The sequence below is a fragment of the Mchenga conophoros genome, linkage group LG9 (assembly GCF_057382185.1).
Source record: "Mchenga conophoros isolate Kocher_MC1m ecotype Shallow Benthic linkage group LG9, M_conophoros_male_GT1.1, whole genome shotgun sequence".
Lineage (NCBI taxonomy): Eukaryota > Metazoa > Chordata > Actinopteri > Cichliformes > Cichlidae > Mchenga > Mchenga conophoros.
The window spans coordinates 22,553,903-22,567,659 of NC_140534.1; the positions used below are offsets into that span (position 1 = coordinate 22,553,903).

Consider the following 13,757-nt stretch of genomic DNA (forward strand, 5'->3'; position numbering starts at 1 on the left):
TAAAATTTTAAATGAAATGAAATAAGTGAGTGATGGATCTGGCTGAGAAACTGAGGACACTCACTCTCATAGGGTAGCACCTTGACTACAAAGTCACATGCTGCTTAATCATCGTTAAATTACTCTAGATTGTAGCATAATTTTAAAATTGTTTTATTAAACAACTAACTGACAACTTGGAACACAGCTACACACACATATACAAAACCAAAGCAGTTGCTACCTGCTTGTCAATAAAAAAGACAGGTTTAAGGCACTTTACTGTTAGCTTTATTGAACATACCTTAATTTTACATTAACTTGTAAAGATGGAGAGACCTTTGTCTTTGTACACTTACAAAACTTGGCTGCCAAACTGATCCAAAACTAAAAACACCATCTCATCATTTTTTAAAATGTATTTTAAGATTTTATTGATTAGTACAAAGACCTGAATGGCCTCTTTTCCAGCTACATCTCTGATCTCTTATACACACACTGCACTTTAAGGTCCTCAGGCAGTGGTCTGTTTTGTGCTCCAGAGGTCTGGCTGAAAACTAAAGCATACAAAGCATGTTCAGTCAAGGCTTCTCCAACAGTCTGCTTGAGTAAATCAGGTCAGCTGAATCACTGACCTCCTTTGTATCGTCTCTTAAAACAGACTTTTATGGGAGAGTATTCCTTTGTTTAGTTGAGTTTCAATTTAAAAATACACTTTTCAATATCAGAGGTGTAGTGGAACAGAAGCAAAAAGAAGCACGAAATGGAAAAACTCAATTAAAGTACCGTAGAATATCCTTCCTTACAATACTTTCTGATGGCTTATTTCAAAAGTGGAAACTCTGAAGGTTTAATAGTTGTTTTTGATTAGCAATACAGTAATTTATGCATAATTTAGAGCTGTGAGTTTTTGAGTAGTTTTGTTTATAATTCATGTAGATTTCTTGTAAGCGCCTCATCTGTGGCTACGCATGGAGTACACTTCCTGTCTAAGTAGAGCTTTTAGCAAATGCTTATTGTTTGTTGTTTTGAAATTAACCCATTTAACAAAGAGACCTAAAAAGACATGAAAAGACTGATATGATAATGACGTTTGTAACCTGACATGCTTTGATGGATTATTTGCAGGAAGAAAGACGTTCATTCCCTCCTTTGGGTATCAGGTGACTGACAGTAAGCAGAGCAAAATATGTTGATAAGCTGAGTAAAAGAGGAAAGAAATCTCTGACAAATCCAAATTAAGCCTTCATTTTGGATCATTTCTTAGCAGGTGACAGTTAAAAAAAAAAAAAAAAGCCTGATGCCCAAAAGCAGGAAACAGAAGAGAAATTTGTCTGAGATGAGGTCACCTTCAATGTTCCCATCCTATCAGAACCATGCATGAAGAACCAGAAGCGCAGGTGACACAGGCCGATGCTGGCAGGAAACGGACTCCTGGTTGTCACCTTGGCAACATCGCCCTCGTGCTGAATGGCTGAGTTTATATACAGGAAGTTCCCTCCACCACCTTTGGAGATAAACGCAGTACTTTACAATTGCAGAACATTTATGTAAGGCATGAGTAATATCTCAGTGCGATGAACGATGAAGCTGAAACGGCAAAGGAAAAGCCACAGCCAAACCCAGCTCAACCATCAAATTTCAGCTTTGCTGCAGGAAAGAAATCCAATAACCTTATTCTGCTGGTTCAAATATGCACGATATTTAGACGGAGGAAGGCTGTCGTTAAATGTATCCTGCAGCCAAAAGCTGCAGAGAGCTTCTTCAGCTCGGCTAGGCTTGGAGATGAGACAGCATGTGTGCGGTGCCAGAACAAAGTGGGAGTTTTCCACATGAGTTAAGGGGGATTTAAGGCCATCACAATCCACAGTGCACAAAAAAACCTGCTCACACCCACAACACAGATTCCGCTGCGGTGAATCAAATCATAAAAGTCAAAACAAAGTCTGTGCATCTATCCAGGCAGAGCTCGTTTTCCAAGAACGTGTACACGCATGTGCTCCATTACCTGATCCTATAACGACAGGATATTTGCAGAGTCATGCCTTTGTCCATGTGTTTTTAAGCTGTAAGATCACGAGTCCATCCAGCCCATCATTCATCCTTCCGATCAATAACCTCAAATGACCGATCAGGAATAGCAACCTAGTGACAGCCAGTACAAGGTGGAGTTACAGCTGCAACTCAGAAGACAACAGCTGGTTCATTGAGTGCACTGTCACCCATGAAAAATGCTGCTTTGTCCTCAGCATTATGGCTCTCATGTGGCATGCAGGGACAAAATAGCTGCTGCTGTGTGTGTTTCTTTACCTCCTTACTTTCTCCTTAACAGTTTTCACCCGTGCGCTCCACTCATGCTGCTTGTCGTCCTCATTTCAAACTGGTCCGTCATCATTCAAGGCCTTAAATAAAAAGGGCGTGCTTGGAGAAGCCACTCGCTCATTTTCTCTACCCCTTACACAGCCTGAGACAGGAGTGAGCAATTGGTACAATTTTATGTTGCTCATGTCTTCAGAAACAATAGCTGCTAACTGTGCTGTAGCAGACAGATCTGTGGACGTGCACTCATGCACATCTGTGCACAAGGGGATGGAGGAGAGGGGAGAGTTCCAGTTTAATCTTGGAGAGATGCTAAAGTGTATATTTACCAGTTTACTCATATTTAAACTTGCTCACATACAGCAATAACTGATTTAATCCCTGGGTAACAGCATATCAGTACACAAGTTAATATTAATAGTAGATGCCTGAATACATAAATGCACTGAGTTGCTGAAATGTGATTGGCTGATTAGATATTTGCATTAATAAGCAGTCGAGCAGGTGTAGTCAACAAATGTATTTTCAGCTGGTGAGTTATTGATGCCTTGAAGTCTTACGGAAATTTTGATTAACATTGCTTCGCATAAATGTGGGTAATTGTTGCCAAAGTGTCGTTACCTTTCAATTAATCAGTTTAAAAAACAATATTTGAAGCAGCTTTGCTTCATATGATAAGCAGGAATGCTGTTAAGCTCAGTTTGACTCAGACTGATATTGATCAGGAAGTATTTTTAACCCTGCCTTCATGTCGGTGTCACACAGTCCTATTTTCCAGCTGTCAAGTTGTAATTACAAAGGCGCTGCCAGAGAGCTGAAAACATGGAGGGTGTCAGGAGAATGCAGATGTTGTCTGCTCCTAATTTTGAGAAATTGTTTGTTTTTTCTGCCAGTGTTATTAACAGGAACAAACTAGGAGGTTGGCAGAAGCATCCGATCCGAAGATTCTCATATTGTAATTCTGGGTATCATGTAAGTGACACAAGGATGGAGGATTTTTTCAGACAAAGCCAAACATGAGGAAAACAGAATAAAACTACCCCTCGGTGGGCTTTTCTATAGACTTTTTGGATAATTAAAGGAAATAAGTTCAGGGAAAATCAGTTTATGATACATTATTTGTTCAGTAAGATGATGCTCAAAAATTCTACTTTTATGAACCTCGACGCATAAATGGAACAACTTTTGTGTAGTTGGTTAGCGAGCGCCTTCTGTGGGTTACATAAAAGAACTTAAAAATACATTAGTGGAGTACTTCTATGTATTTTATGCCGTAAAACAACACATTGTGCTAATTTCAGACCTTATTGCAGCCAACCACCCAAAAAGCCATTATAAAAACCTTCGACTTACTTTGAGAAAAGGAAAGCAGAAGTAAAAGCACATTTTTCTTGTTGTGTATGGTCATATTTTTGGTAAGATTTTAGCAGAGAGCAGCTGCAGACCTTGGCTGTGGTCGGTGATAGGTCCAGCCCCTGGTGTCTCAGTACTGGAACCAATCCTCCAATCAAAGTCATCATCAGGGTCTTGAGAAAGTTGGCATCTCTCTTTCCACTGGTCTCCCTCCATGTTGAAGCTACAAGCACCTGGCGAGCTAATTATTTTGTCTGCCAGAAAGAAAGAAATTGAAAGATGAAAGGAAAGAGTTTGCAGTCCTGTTTCAAAGTTGTCCTTCTGCTCTCCAAGAAGGGACCTATTTATCATTTCTACTCACCGCAGTCAGCTTCGTCCGATTCATCAGCACAGTCGGCCTTGCCGTCGCACACCAGGTGGGACTCAATGCAGTGGCCGCTGCGACACACAAAATCTGTGGGCGCAGGACATTCAACGGCCTCCACAGTGGCTAAAACACACAGATAATTACAATGAATAATCATAATTTCTATTATTCCTCAACAATTTCATCCCCATTTTCTAATCCAGACAAATTAAATCTGACATGAAATAAAATGCTGTGATGAACAATTTATTAATAAAACACAGACTTCCTGTGCTCAGCACCAAAGAACAGCAGCGGAGAAGAAGGTAAACAAAAGCAGACAAAGGCCTGTCAGGGAAATCAAAGCCCCCTTCCTCCTGCACCGCCTTGTTTGAGATGGAACAGAGAGCAAGGAAAACAAATCAGGTGGATCACAGACAGCACACACACACATTAGCCACGTCTGTGCAGATGTGTGTGTGTGTGCGTGGTTAAACTTCAAAGGCAGCGACATTAAATGATGAGTGAAATGAGGAAAGAGTTGAATTTCATTCCGGGAGGTCAGTGGGGTTAAAACCCATCATATAATAAACTGAAAATCCATTTTAGCGAGCACTCAAAGTTGATGGAAGTTGTCTGTCTGTGTCATTTGGCTTTGGACAGACAATTTGTCTGCTTGTGTGTCTGCAGTCTGTTTTGATCTATGCCTCCGCTTAGATCTGCAGGTCAGTATTTATGTTCTCCTGTGTGTGTTTGTTTATACGTGTGCACTGGAGATGGAGATGGAAAAGAGTCGGCAGAGCAGGAAACATCCCCCCTGGTGCCCAGCCTTGTGCCAGGTCCTGTTTAATGTACAACATCTGTCTCAAACATAAATATCAAACGGCGTCTGTCAGCGACTGTCGTCCCAAAGACAATCAAACTCTCCTCTCGCTTCGAGACCCAACAGTTCTGCCTTTCTTTTTCTCTGAGTGTGCCGGCGGCAGAATCAATTTCATACTCCAAACTATCAGCTGGAAAGATCATAAAATAATTTCACAGCATAGTTATATCGCGCTTATGAAGCTTATTGGAAGAATACTTTGATAAAACGAAAGCAGAGAGGAAGGCTAGAGAGAAACTGAAAACAATTGAATCCACTTTGTGAAATTCAGGCTGAAATCTTTTTTAGTTTTTATTTTCTCAACCACTCTAACTGCTGGAATTATTTATTTTGTTGCGTTAAGGCACCTGGGTTGGTGCGGGTTTACATCATGCATTGCTTTACTTTAATCTCACATTTACAAAGAGACTGATTCATGGGTCCAGCTTCTTTTAAAGGCGAGATTACGGCTATTCTCCAGACTTCAGCAAACATGAGCCGCTATGAACACAAAGTTAATAAAAGACATTTTCCTCATGCTTTTAAAAGTTTAGTTGAATTGAAGCTGCTTTTTAAATTTAAGAAGCAATAAGAAAGATTTGCACTGCCACTGTGCACAAAGCGACGGTAATATATGTGCAGGGGTTTGCCGAGCGCCAGCGAGCCTGTGATTACTTTACCAGGTGGTGAGATTTCCAGCTTTTGAAACTTTTCCTCTCCACTGCTCCTTTTTTTTAGGACAATGAAATTTAAAGACCCTTCCTATCTCCTCTGCTCACCTACGATAGTGCCTGCAGTGCGTTATTTATCATTTACCTTTGCTGGCTGCAATTCACAGTTAATTAGTAAATTACTTGTAAACTATACCATTGAAAACTGCAGATGCAGATACATGTACATAAATAATATGTGATATAAATACGCTGTCCAGCCCAACTAGATTTAACTAAGTAAAAAAAAGTAAGAGCCATTGATGACATACCCAAATCACTTCTCCAGGTCGCTTGTTTTAAGCTAAATGCTAACAGCAACATGCAATTTAAACATGCTAGAATTTGCTGGTTATCAGTCATTTTCCATATATCTGCCAAAAGCATCTTTAAAAAAAAATTGCACGTTCATAATTGTACGCAGGCATTTAATTGACATAACTAATTTTTACATCACTACAACTTTTACATTTTTATTAAAGTCCACAAATGCTTTGATGCTGGTTCAAAAGCGTTATATAATCAATAGCTTTTTAAAAATGTACATTTAAAAATGACATGTAATCATAATAATATTGAACAAACAATCGTTTGGAGCAAAACCATCAGTGACAAAATGAGCAGTAATAGAAATGCTAGTAATATTGTCATTAATCTCCCCAGGTGTATGAAACATGGGCTTATAGTGACCCAATTTCACCTGAAATTTGCCTTCATAGTGCTTTCATAATTATTTTATTGTAGTCCAGTCTATATGCAAAACTTGTTGTGTACTGTTTGTGCATGCTACCTACTTGGGGCACAGTCTATGTACTCCAGGTCATCTAAGGCCGCTCCACCGCTCACGTCCTTTAGGCGCACCACCTCAAATATGACTTCAAAGTTCCTGAGCTTCCTCAGGGGGATCTCTGCTCGGTTCCACTTATTGCCCTGATGTCCCGTTTGATTCCACACCTCCTTTAAATTATTCTCCATCTGTGGAGAAGAGCAGCGATGAACAAAAAGAGGCTCATGTGGTAGCATTTCACATACTATGGTGCTGCAGTCTCATTTCAAAGAGCTACAGCAGTCATTACTGTCAGAAATTTTTTTTTCAAGCTTTAAGCCTCATGTCGAGAGTGAAGAACTTCTTGGTCAAAACGTGCTGAATCAGATATGTGGACAGAGTGCTGCTGCTGAGAAAAAGGGAATGGCATCTAAGAGAAGTCATTAAACTCTCATTAGCATTAGCATAACATTGTAGTAACAATTCCCCCGTCTTGAGACCTGCGACTCATATTTAAACCCTGCTTTCTGAGTATAGTAATAGATTTCTCTCATGTCACATATGGAACATATTAAAAGACAAACTGACGTGTATTCCTCTGTAAGCCCACTATGCCTTTTCCCATGGTACTTGCCAGGCACTAAATCATGACTAATACAGCTTGGAAACAGCAAATTTGACTTTGGGTTTAGTGGACGTGCCTTTTGACGAGCCGGCATCTCATCGCTGGTTTTTATTGTCATGTCAAAAGCATCAATGGGACTTTTATAAAGCTCTCTCACTTCATATTAAAATACTTTGGGCATAAGAGTAACAGGATCTAGCGAGGTGATGGTGAAGGTAGTAGAAAATGCAATGGAATTTTAACAATAGTGTAGTTCAGATAAGATAAAACAGAACCGTACTCTACATATACCGATTTTAAAAAGTAATGCTGAATGTTAGATGAAGTGGATTAAAGAAAAAACAAAACTCGAGAAACTAAAGAATAAATATATCAAGACAAAAAGTATCAACAAGAGTACAATGTCAAAGTAAAGTCTTCAAATTGTTGTTGCATGCTCCGGTCAAGCCAACAAAGACAAATAAAGTAACTAAGTATAATTAAAGATGAGTAAAAAAAAAAAATCCTGAGAAATTAAAACTCGGTATGAATGTTTGGGATTATTTAAAGATTTCTCACCTAGATTATGTAATAAAAAGATAGAACTACCTGAAGTCTTTGGGCTCATTAACTGTGGGGACGATGGTCCTGTGATGGTTAAGAAAGAAGTGTGATCCGTGTTCAGCCTGAAAAAATGTTTACTTAAATAGAAGCGGTGGTGCATAAAACACTGTGTTTTGCTACTGTATACAATGTTGTACTTATGACAGATGATCCACGTCAGTAAAGTACTGCAGATCATTTCCTGAATTTGTTCATCTAATGTGATCCTCGTCTTTGCTCAAACACGAAACCCTTAAAGCTGAAAACCTTCCCATAAAATATCTGCATCTGTATGTCGCTTGTGGAAGATTTTCTTTTTATTTGAGTATTTCATTTGAGGATGAATGGTTACATTGTTGCTCCTTGTTTAGCCAAAGGGGATGAAACAAATCCCTGACTGCATGTCTAACCAGCCCCACTCGATTTTAGCTGAAACCTTTTCTGTTTTCAATAACGGGACCAGAATGAAGCAAAACAGACTGCTTAGCAGAACGCTTCTGTGGGCTAGCAAGACAAAAATGACATGCTTGGTTTATCAGAAATGTTTTCAAACTGTTTAACGTCATCAGGGATGTGGTATAAGTGTTTAGGTTGGCAACAGCGTGTCTGAATAACTCGCCCATCTACAATAAATAGCAGCACATGGCCACTTTTAAAACTTTTTTATTGAAAGAATGTGGAACCGCTTGGAGTTGGTGTAGCTGAAGAGTCTCTGATGGGGTTAGATCTGCAAAAGCATTGAGCCAAGAATAAGAATGAAGTGTAAGAAATGGCAGCTAATTGTTGGCAAACTGAGCCAGTATGGATCAAGACTGACTTTGTACAACTTTTAAGAAAAATACCCAAACATCTATAAGGTACTGAGCAAAACTTATACAGCAGCACTTCTCCAGACCTTCCGAAGGTCTTTCAAAGTTTCTCTTTTTCTTTGATCTACTTTTTTACTCCTTTTCTGTCCAGTCCTTGAACCTCCCCAAGGTCATGGTGAAGAGAGAGCTAAGTGTAAAAGCGAAGCTCTCAATTTACCGGTCGATCTACATCCCTACCCTCACCTATGGTAGTGACCGAAAGAACGAGATCGTGGATAAAAGCGGCAGAAATGAGCTTCCTCCGAAGGGTGGCTGGACTCTCCCTCAGAGATAGGGTGAGAAGTTCAGCCATCTGGGAGGGGCTCAGAGTAGAGCCGCTGCTCCTTCACATCAAAAGGAGCCAGCTGAGGTTGGAAAGGCCTTGGTGTTCCCCTGGAGAAGCTGGAGGAGGTGGCTGGGGAGAGGGAGGTCTGGACTTCTCTGCTTAGGCTGCTGCCCCCACGACCCGGCCCCGGATAAACGGAAGAAGATGGATGGATGGATGTTTTTTATTTGTTTGTTGAGCCACTTAACACTGACCTGATGAATCATTTAAAGGGATGAACCAGTATTATGTATATACAACTTAGCAAAGAACCAATTTTTGGTATTTTTAGGCACTTTGTTACAGCAACCATGAAAACATATAATTAGTTTTCTTTATTTTTCAGCTAAATCTTTGAAAAATACCAAAAATAAGCCAGTTTGGAATAGATAAAATTGTATTTTTCACCAACAAGATGAATCCAGAAGAGCTGTTAGTCATTGGCTATATTAGGACACACTACACACCATGAAGAATACAGTCCTTGAATAAATGGTTCCCATTTTCCTAGAAAAATTTATATATATCTATATCTCTATATATGTATCTATCTACCTCTCTATCTCTCTATGTATATATATGTATATATAAAGCCTTTTGCATAGTATTGTATATTCTGCTTTGTTCTGCCTCTAGGATATCAGTTATAGTTGCAACTCAATCTTAGGTTCAGGTCAGTACGGAGAAGAGCATTAATGGGGGTGCATATAGATTTAACTACCTATTCTGCAGAAGCTCATGAGTCTGATATTAATACTGCTGTAGCTCTAATAATTTACGACGGCTTCCTCGTCCTCTGCTCTTTGTAAAGGTGATGGGAAAACTGCAGGTCTATAGCGTCACATAATTATTCAGTTTTAAGGGCAGTGCTGCAGTGGGGAATGAGTCGCAGGAGTGTGAAATAAACACCACCCCTGACAAAACAAAGCAGCAAACATGCTGCACTTGAGGTGGCAATATGTGACCAGAGGCTCGACTGCAGTGAAAGGAAACCTGGTGTAATATACTCAAACGCAGAGGACAAGCAATGTCACTTTCTACTCTGCGGTTGGAAAGCCTATTAAAATGCACCCTTGGGTGAGGCTTGCACAGACTGTCTTCTCTCTTTATGCCAGTGAAGCCCTGGCTTGAAATAATCTTGTTACTGTGAGAGTAGAGCGTACATTAATAGGCAGCGTTGCAGCAGGACTTATCCAGATTTATGCCACGGAGTAAAGGCCCAATCCATAAAAGCAGCCAGAGAGCGAGTGACGAGCGTGCGTTACAGGCATACGTAGCTCACATTTGATGCCTGGGTGGCATATCAGTCGAGGCATTTATTCGATCAATTTGAAGCTTCATTTCCTGAGCTTGCAGACAAGGCAGCGCAAGCCGCCAATTCGGTTTGCTCAAAGTGAAGAGAGGATATACATTTGCATAATTTCTTTTTATTATCCCTCAGTAAAAGTCAGGATGCAAGAAACAGAAGAAAGAAACAAAGTTGTGCTCGCAACAAAAAGCTTCTTTTATTGAAACTGTGAAATCCTTGACGTCTTAACCGTATACTGAATGTTCCACAAAACTAAAATCCAATTTGTATTCATGGCTTTTTCATTTTATGAAACTGCTGGCAGCTGTTTTCTGTCAACTTACCTTTTAGTCAAATCACAAGTTTTTTTTCTTTACACTCAGTCTTTCCTTACTTAACAAAATATTTCCATGTTTCACCAGGGACAGATTTGCATATTGTTTCCGTGACGAGAAACACGCACAAATGATTAGCCTCGTCATGCTATATTTTACTCGAGCAGAACGTCCTCTCTGTGGCTGACCGGCAGATGTTTGGCTCACCATAATCGCAGGCTGCATCTGAACCCACAACACCATATATAACTATATTAATGAGCAAACAGCTAGCTATGTAGTAATTTTGCTGTCATCGTTATGGTAGGCTGACTCAAAGTGCATCAGTCAGTAAGGCAAACAAACAGCCTATTATGAAAAATACACGGCAGGGAAAGTAAAATATTTCTTCCATGAAAAGAGGACGAGTTCATCTCTCCAAGATGAAACTTTTATACTGCTGAGACAGCCAAGGAAATGGGGTATAACGAAAAATACGAATTACATTATTTTCCTTTGTTAGCATAGTCCCATTTCTGTTTTAATTCTGTTCCAGACTTTTTTTCACCAAACTTTAATTGCCCCATCTCATCCCTGACCCCTCAAAAAGTTGCAAATGTTTAAACTTTAAAGTTGCACAAGGCAAAAATTAAGAAAAAAAGGCCCGACTTTGTAAACAGGGGACTCTCCTTCTGTAGTTTCTATCTCCCTCTAAGCCCCGCCCACTAGGAAGTGGCTAAGGTCAGTGTTACCACCGGTAGCACGAGGCAATACCTGGACCCTACATAGGTTGCACAGCTAGGCCAACTCCTCCAGGACTGCACATCAACATGTGTCATTGCCAAAAGGTTTTTTGTATTTCCCAGTTCAGTCTGAGAAGCATGGAGACAAGCGGTTACTACAGGTCTGTATAGGCCAATTAGAGGGACTGTTATCTGCTTCATTGTGCAAGAAAGAACAGGATGAGCACTGCTAAAGCTATAGAATGACCTCCACCAGGCCACTGGTGTGATTGCCTTTGACCAAACAATGAGAAACAGAGGTGCACACAGACCTCTACACCCTAACTGCAATTAGATATCAGGATAAAATGCTTGAGCAACTCTGGGACATTATATATTTCAGTCCTTCCGATACTGCCAGGTTGCACCTCCGACTGTCCAGGAGATCAGTGATGCCCTGGTCCTATCTCGGAGGAGATCCTCTAGGACATCATCCATCATCTCATAGGAGAATGCATGTATACATACATACATAAATGGATGTAGACACATTAGAAGGAGTGTTGCTGGAAGTTTGAAGATTGGCAGGTCCATTAATGCTACTTAACTCACTCTTACACCCCATCTTTATTCAGTTTGCTCTGCTGCTGAGGACAGACACTTCATTAGTGTGATGACTAATGACTAAAAGAAGCAGTTCACACGGCTGGTGATATAAATAGAGCCGCCTGTTGAGCCCCTTGTGAACTTCATGGGATGGGGGGAGGCTTGCCATGTAAATACAATCCCCTCCCTTTCACTCTTATTATCATAAGCTTTTTTGTTGTTCAGTCACCCTTTAAAGATGCATAGTATACACTATATTTACACTGTGATGCTTGCAGAGACTGTGAGCGTGTTTGTGTGTTTTTATTGCCCTGCCTGTGCAAATGTGTGTGCATGCTAGTATTTATGTAACTGCAACATCCGGACTATAAAAGTGCTCTAATGTTGTAAATTATAGCACAAACCAATAATCTGTAAGTGCTTATGTCTTTGAACCCTCTAGGTCATACATGTACTTATCATCATTTATGTGTCATAGGAAGCTATAGCCACATAACACTTGAGGCATTTTGGTTTTATCTGCCTGTCTCTCTCCCTCACACACACAGAGACACCCACCAACACACAAACACACACAGAGGGCCTCTGAACTCTCCACCCACTACGTCTGTGTCTCTAAGTGTAAATGAGTCCAGCACCTCATTTTAAAGCACAGAGCTGACCTTCTTTAAAAGGCCAAATTTTACATTTTCAACCCATATGTGAAAGAGGGTGCACATTTAAAAATAGTCCACATGCATTTATCATCTCCTGCCTCTCGGAGAGCCTCATAATCAATCCAACAGCCGGCTGGATGACTGGGGGACTGGGCAAATCCCATCATGATAGCAGTATCCAGTCTACAGCAGGCTTTAATGTACAATCAATAGCAAAGACTATTTATCTAATGATTGAGACAAAAACAGCATCAGTAAGTGTAACGTGTCCATCCAAGCATGTGATCAGTGAATGAGTAACATAACGAGGTTGTTTTTTTTGTTAATGTGCAGCCACAATCATTCAATGTGTTTTAGTTTTTGTTCACAAATGAAGAACAATGAAACAAACAGCAAGGGATAAAAGTAGGTTTTTAAAATTACCATTAGAAAGAACTATATAGAAACAACAGGCACACATACACAATATACACAAATTTCACCACATTCCCATAGGGTCTTAGCAGTGTTTTTTATTTTCTAAAGACACCTCAAATGTGTTTGTATGTTTATATTTTTATAATTAAAAGTTAAAGTAGCAGAAACATGTCAGAGACAGGCATAAGCCACAGTTTGCTTTTCTTCTGTTTCTCTCTTCATGTTTCTTGTGTTTTGTTTTTCCCGTTGCTGATGTTGTTTACCCCTGCCTGAGTTTTTAATTGTTTCCTCTACGTGTTTCCTCTGCGTATGTATTCCAGTATTGTGCCATTTTTTTGGCAGTCATTTCCTGTTTTATTTGTGTAATCACTTTCCCTGTGCGTATTAGGGTGTTTTATTCCTCTTTCTGGTGCTCTTGCGATTGCCTGCTCTTGTTCCTTATTACCCTGCTCTCTGGAGTGTGTAATTTTTTTCAGGGCTTCGTAGTTGCTCTGGTTCAGTTATTGCTCCCATTAGATGGCTTTTCTCTTTGGATGTTTTGTTTGGTTGGGTATTTTTTTTTATTTTTTTTTGCTTTGCTTTCTTTCTTTCAGCTTCCTACCAAAATCTGTCTGCCATGTGTGTTTGAATGTGGATCCTCCTTGAAATGAACTTGAACAGCCTTTTATTTTGCATGAGCAATGATATGTAAATGTTTGAAAAAGGAGGTACTACAAATAAATAACTAAATACATTTATATTAGCATTTTTGTTGCAGATGGCATAAAAAGTTCCTGAAGTGCCACACATGCAGAAAAATGATCTGCTACACCTTCCTGCAGAGGAATGAATCTTGTCAAGCACAGCAGAAGCACCTTCTGCTTGAGTCATACCTGATAAAGTGAAATAAAGTTTAGAGTAAATAGACTAGAGGATGGAGGCCAAACCCACCAGAGTTTATATGGCAGAAAAGTCCAAATAGAAATTTTAATCCCTCAGAATCAGCCATGTGTACAGAAACTTGATGGGTAAGAAGAACTGCAAGCTGCCAAAGAGAGAA

General features: G+C 39.9%; 1 protein-coding gene across 1 annotated transcript in view; it reads right to left on the reverse strand.

Annotated features, from left to right (window-relative positions):
* The window catches only part of malrd1 (MAM and LDL receptor class A domain containing 1), a 72,491-nt gene that overhangs the window by 17,149 nt on the left and 41,585 nt on the right, over positions 1-13,757 (reverse strand). Inside the window, exons 21-24 of the mRNA XM_085286984.1 lie at positions 6,364-6,544; positions 4,013-4,141; positions 3,744-3,905; positions 1,329-1,486 (exon numbers count right to left, since the gene is read on the reverse strand). Of these exons, the coding sequence (XP_085143110.1) occupies positions 1,329-1,486; positions 3,744-3,905; positions 4,013-4,141; positions 6,364-6,544 (630 nt within the window). The remainder of the gene's footprint in view (positions 1-1,328; positions 1,487-3,743; positions 3,906-4,012; positions 4,142-6,363; positions 6,545-13,757) is intronic.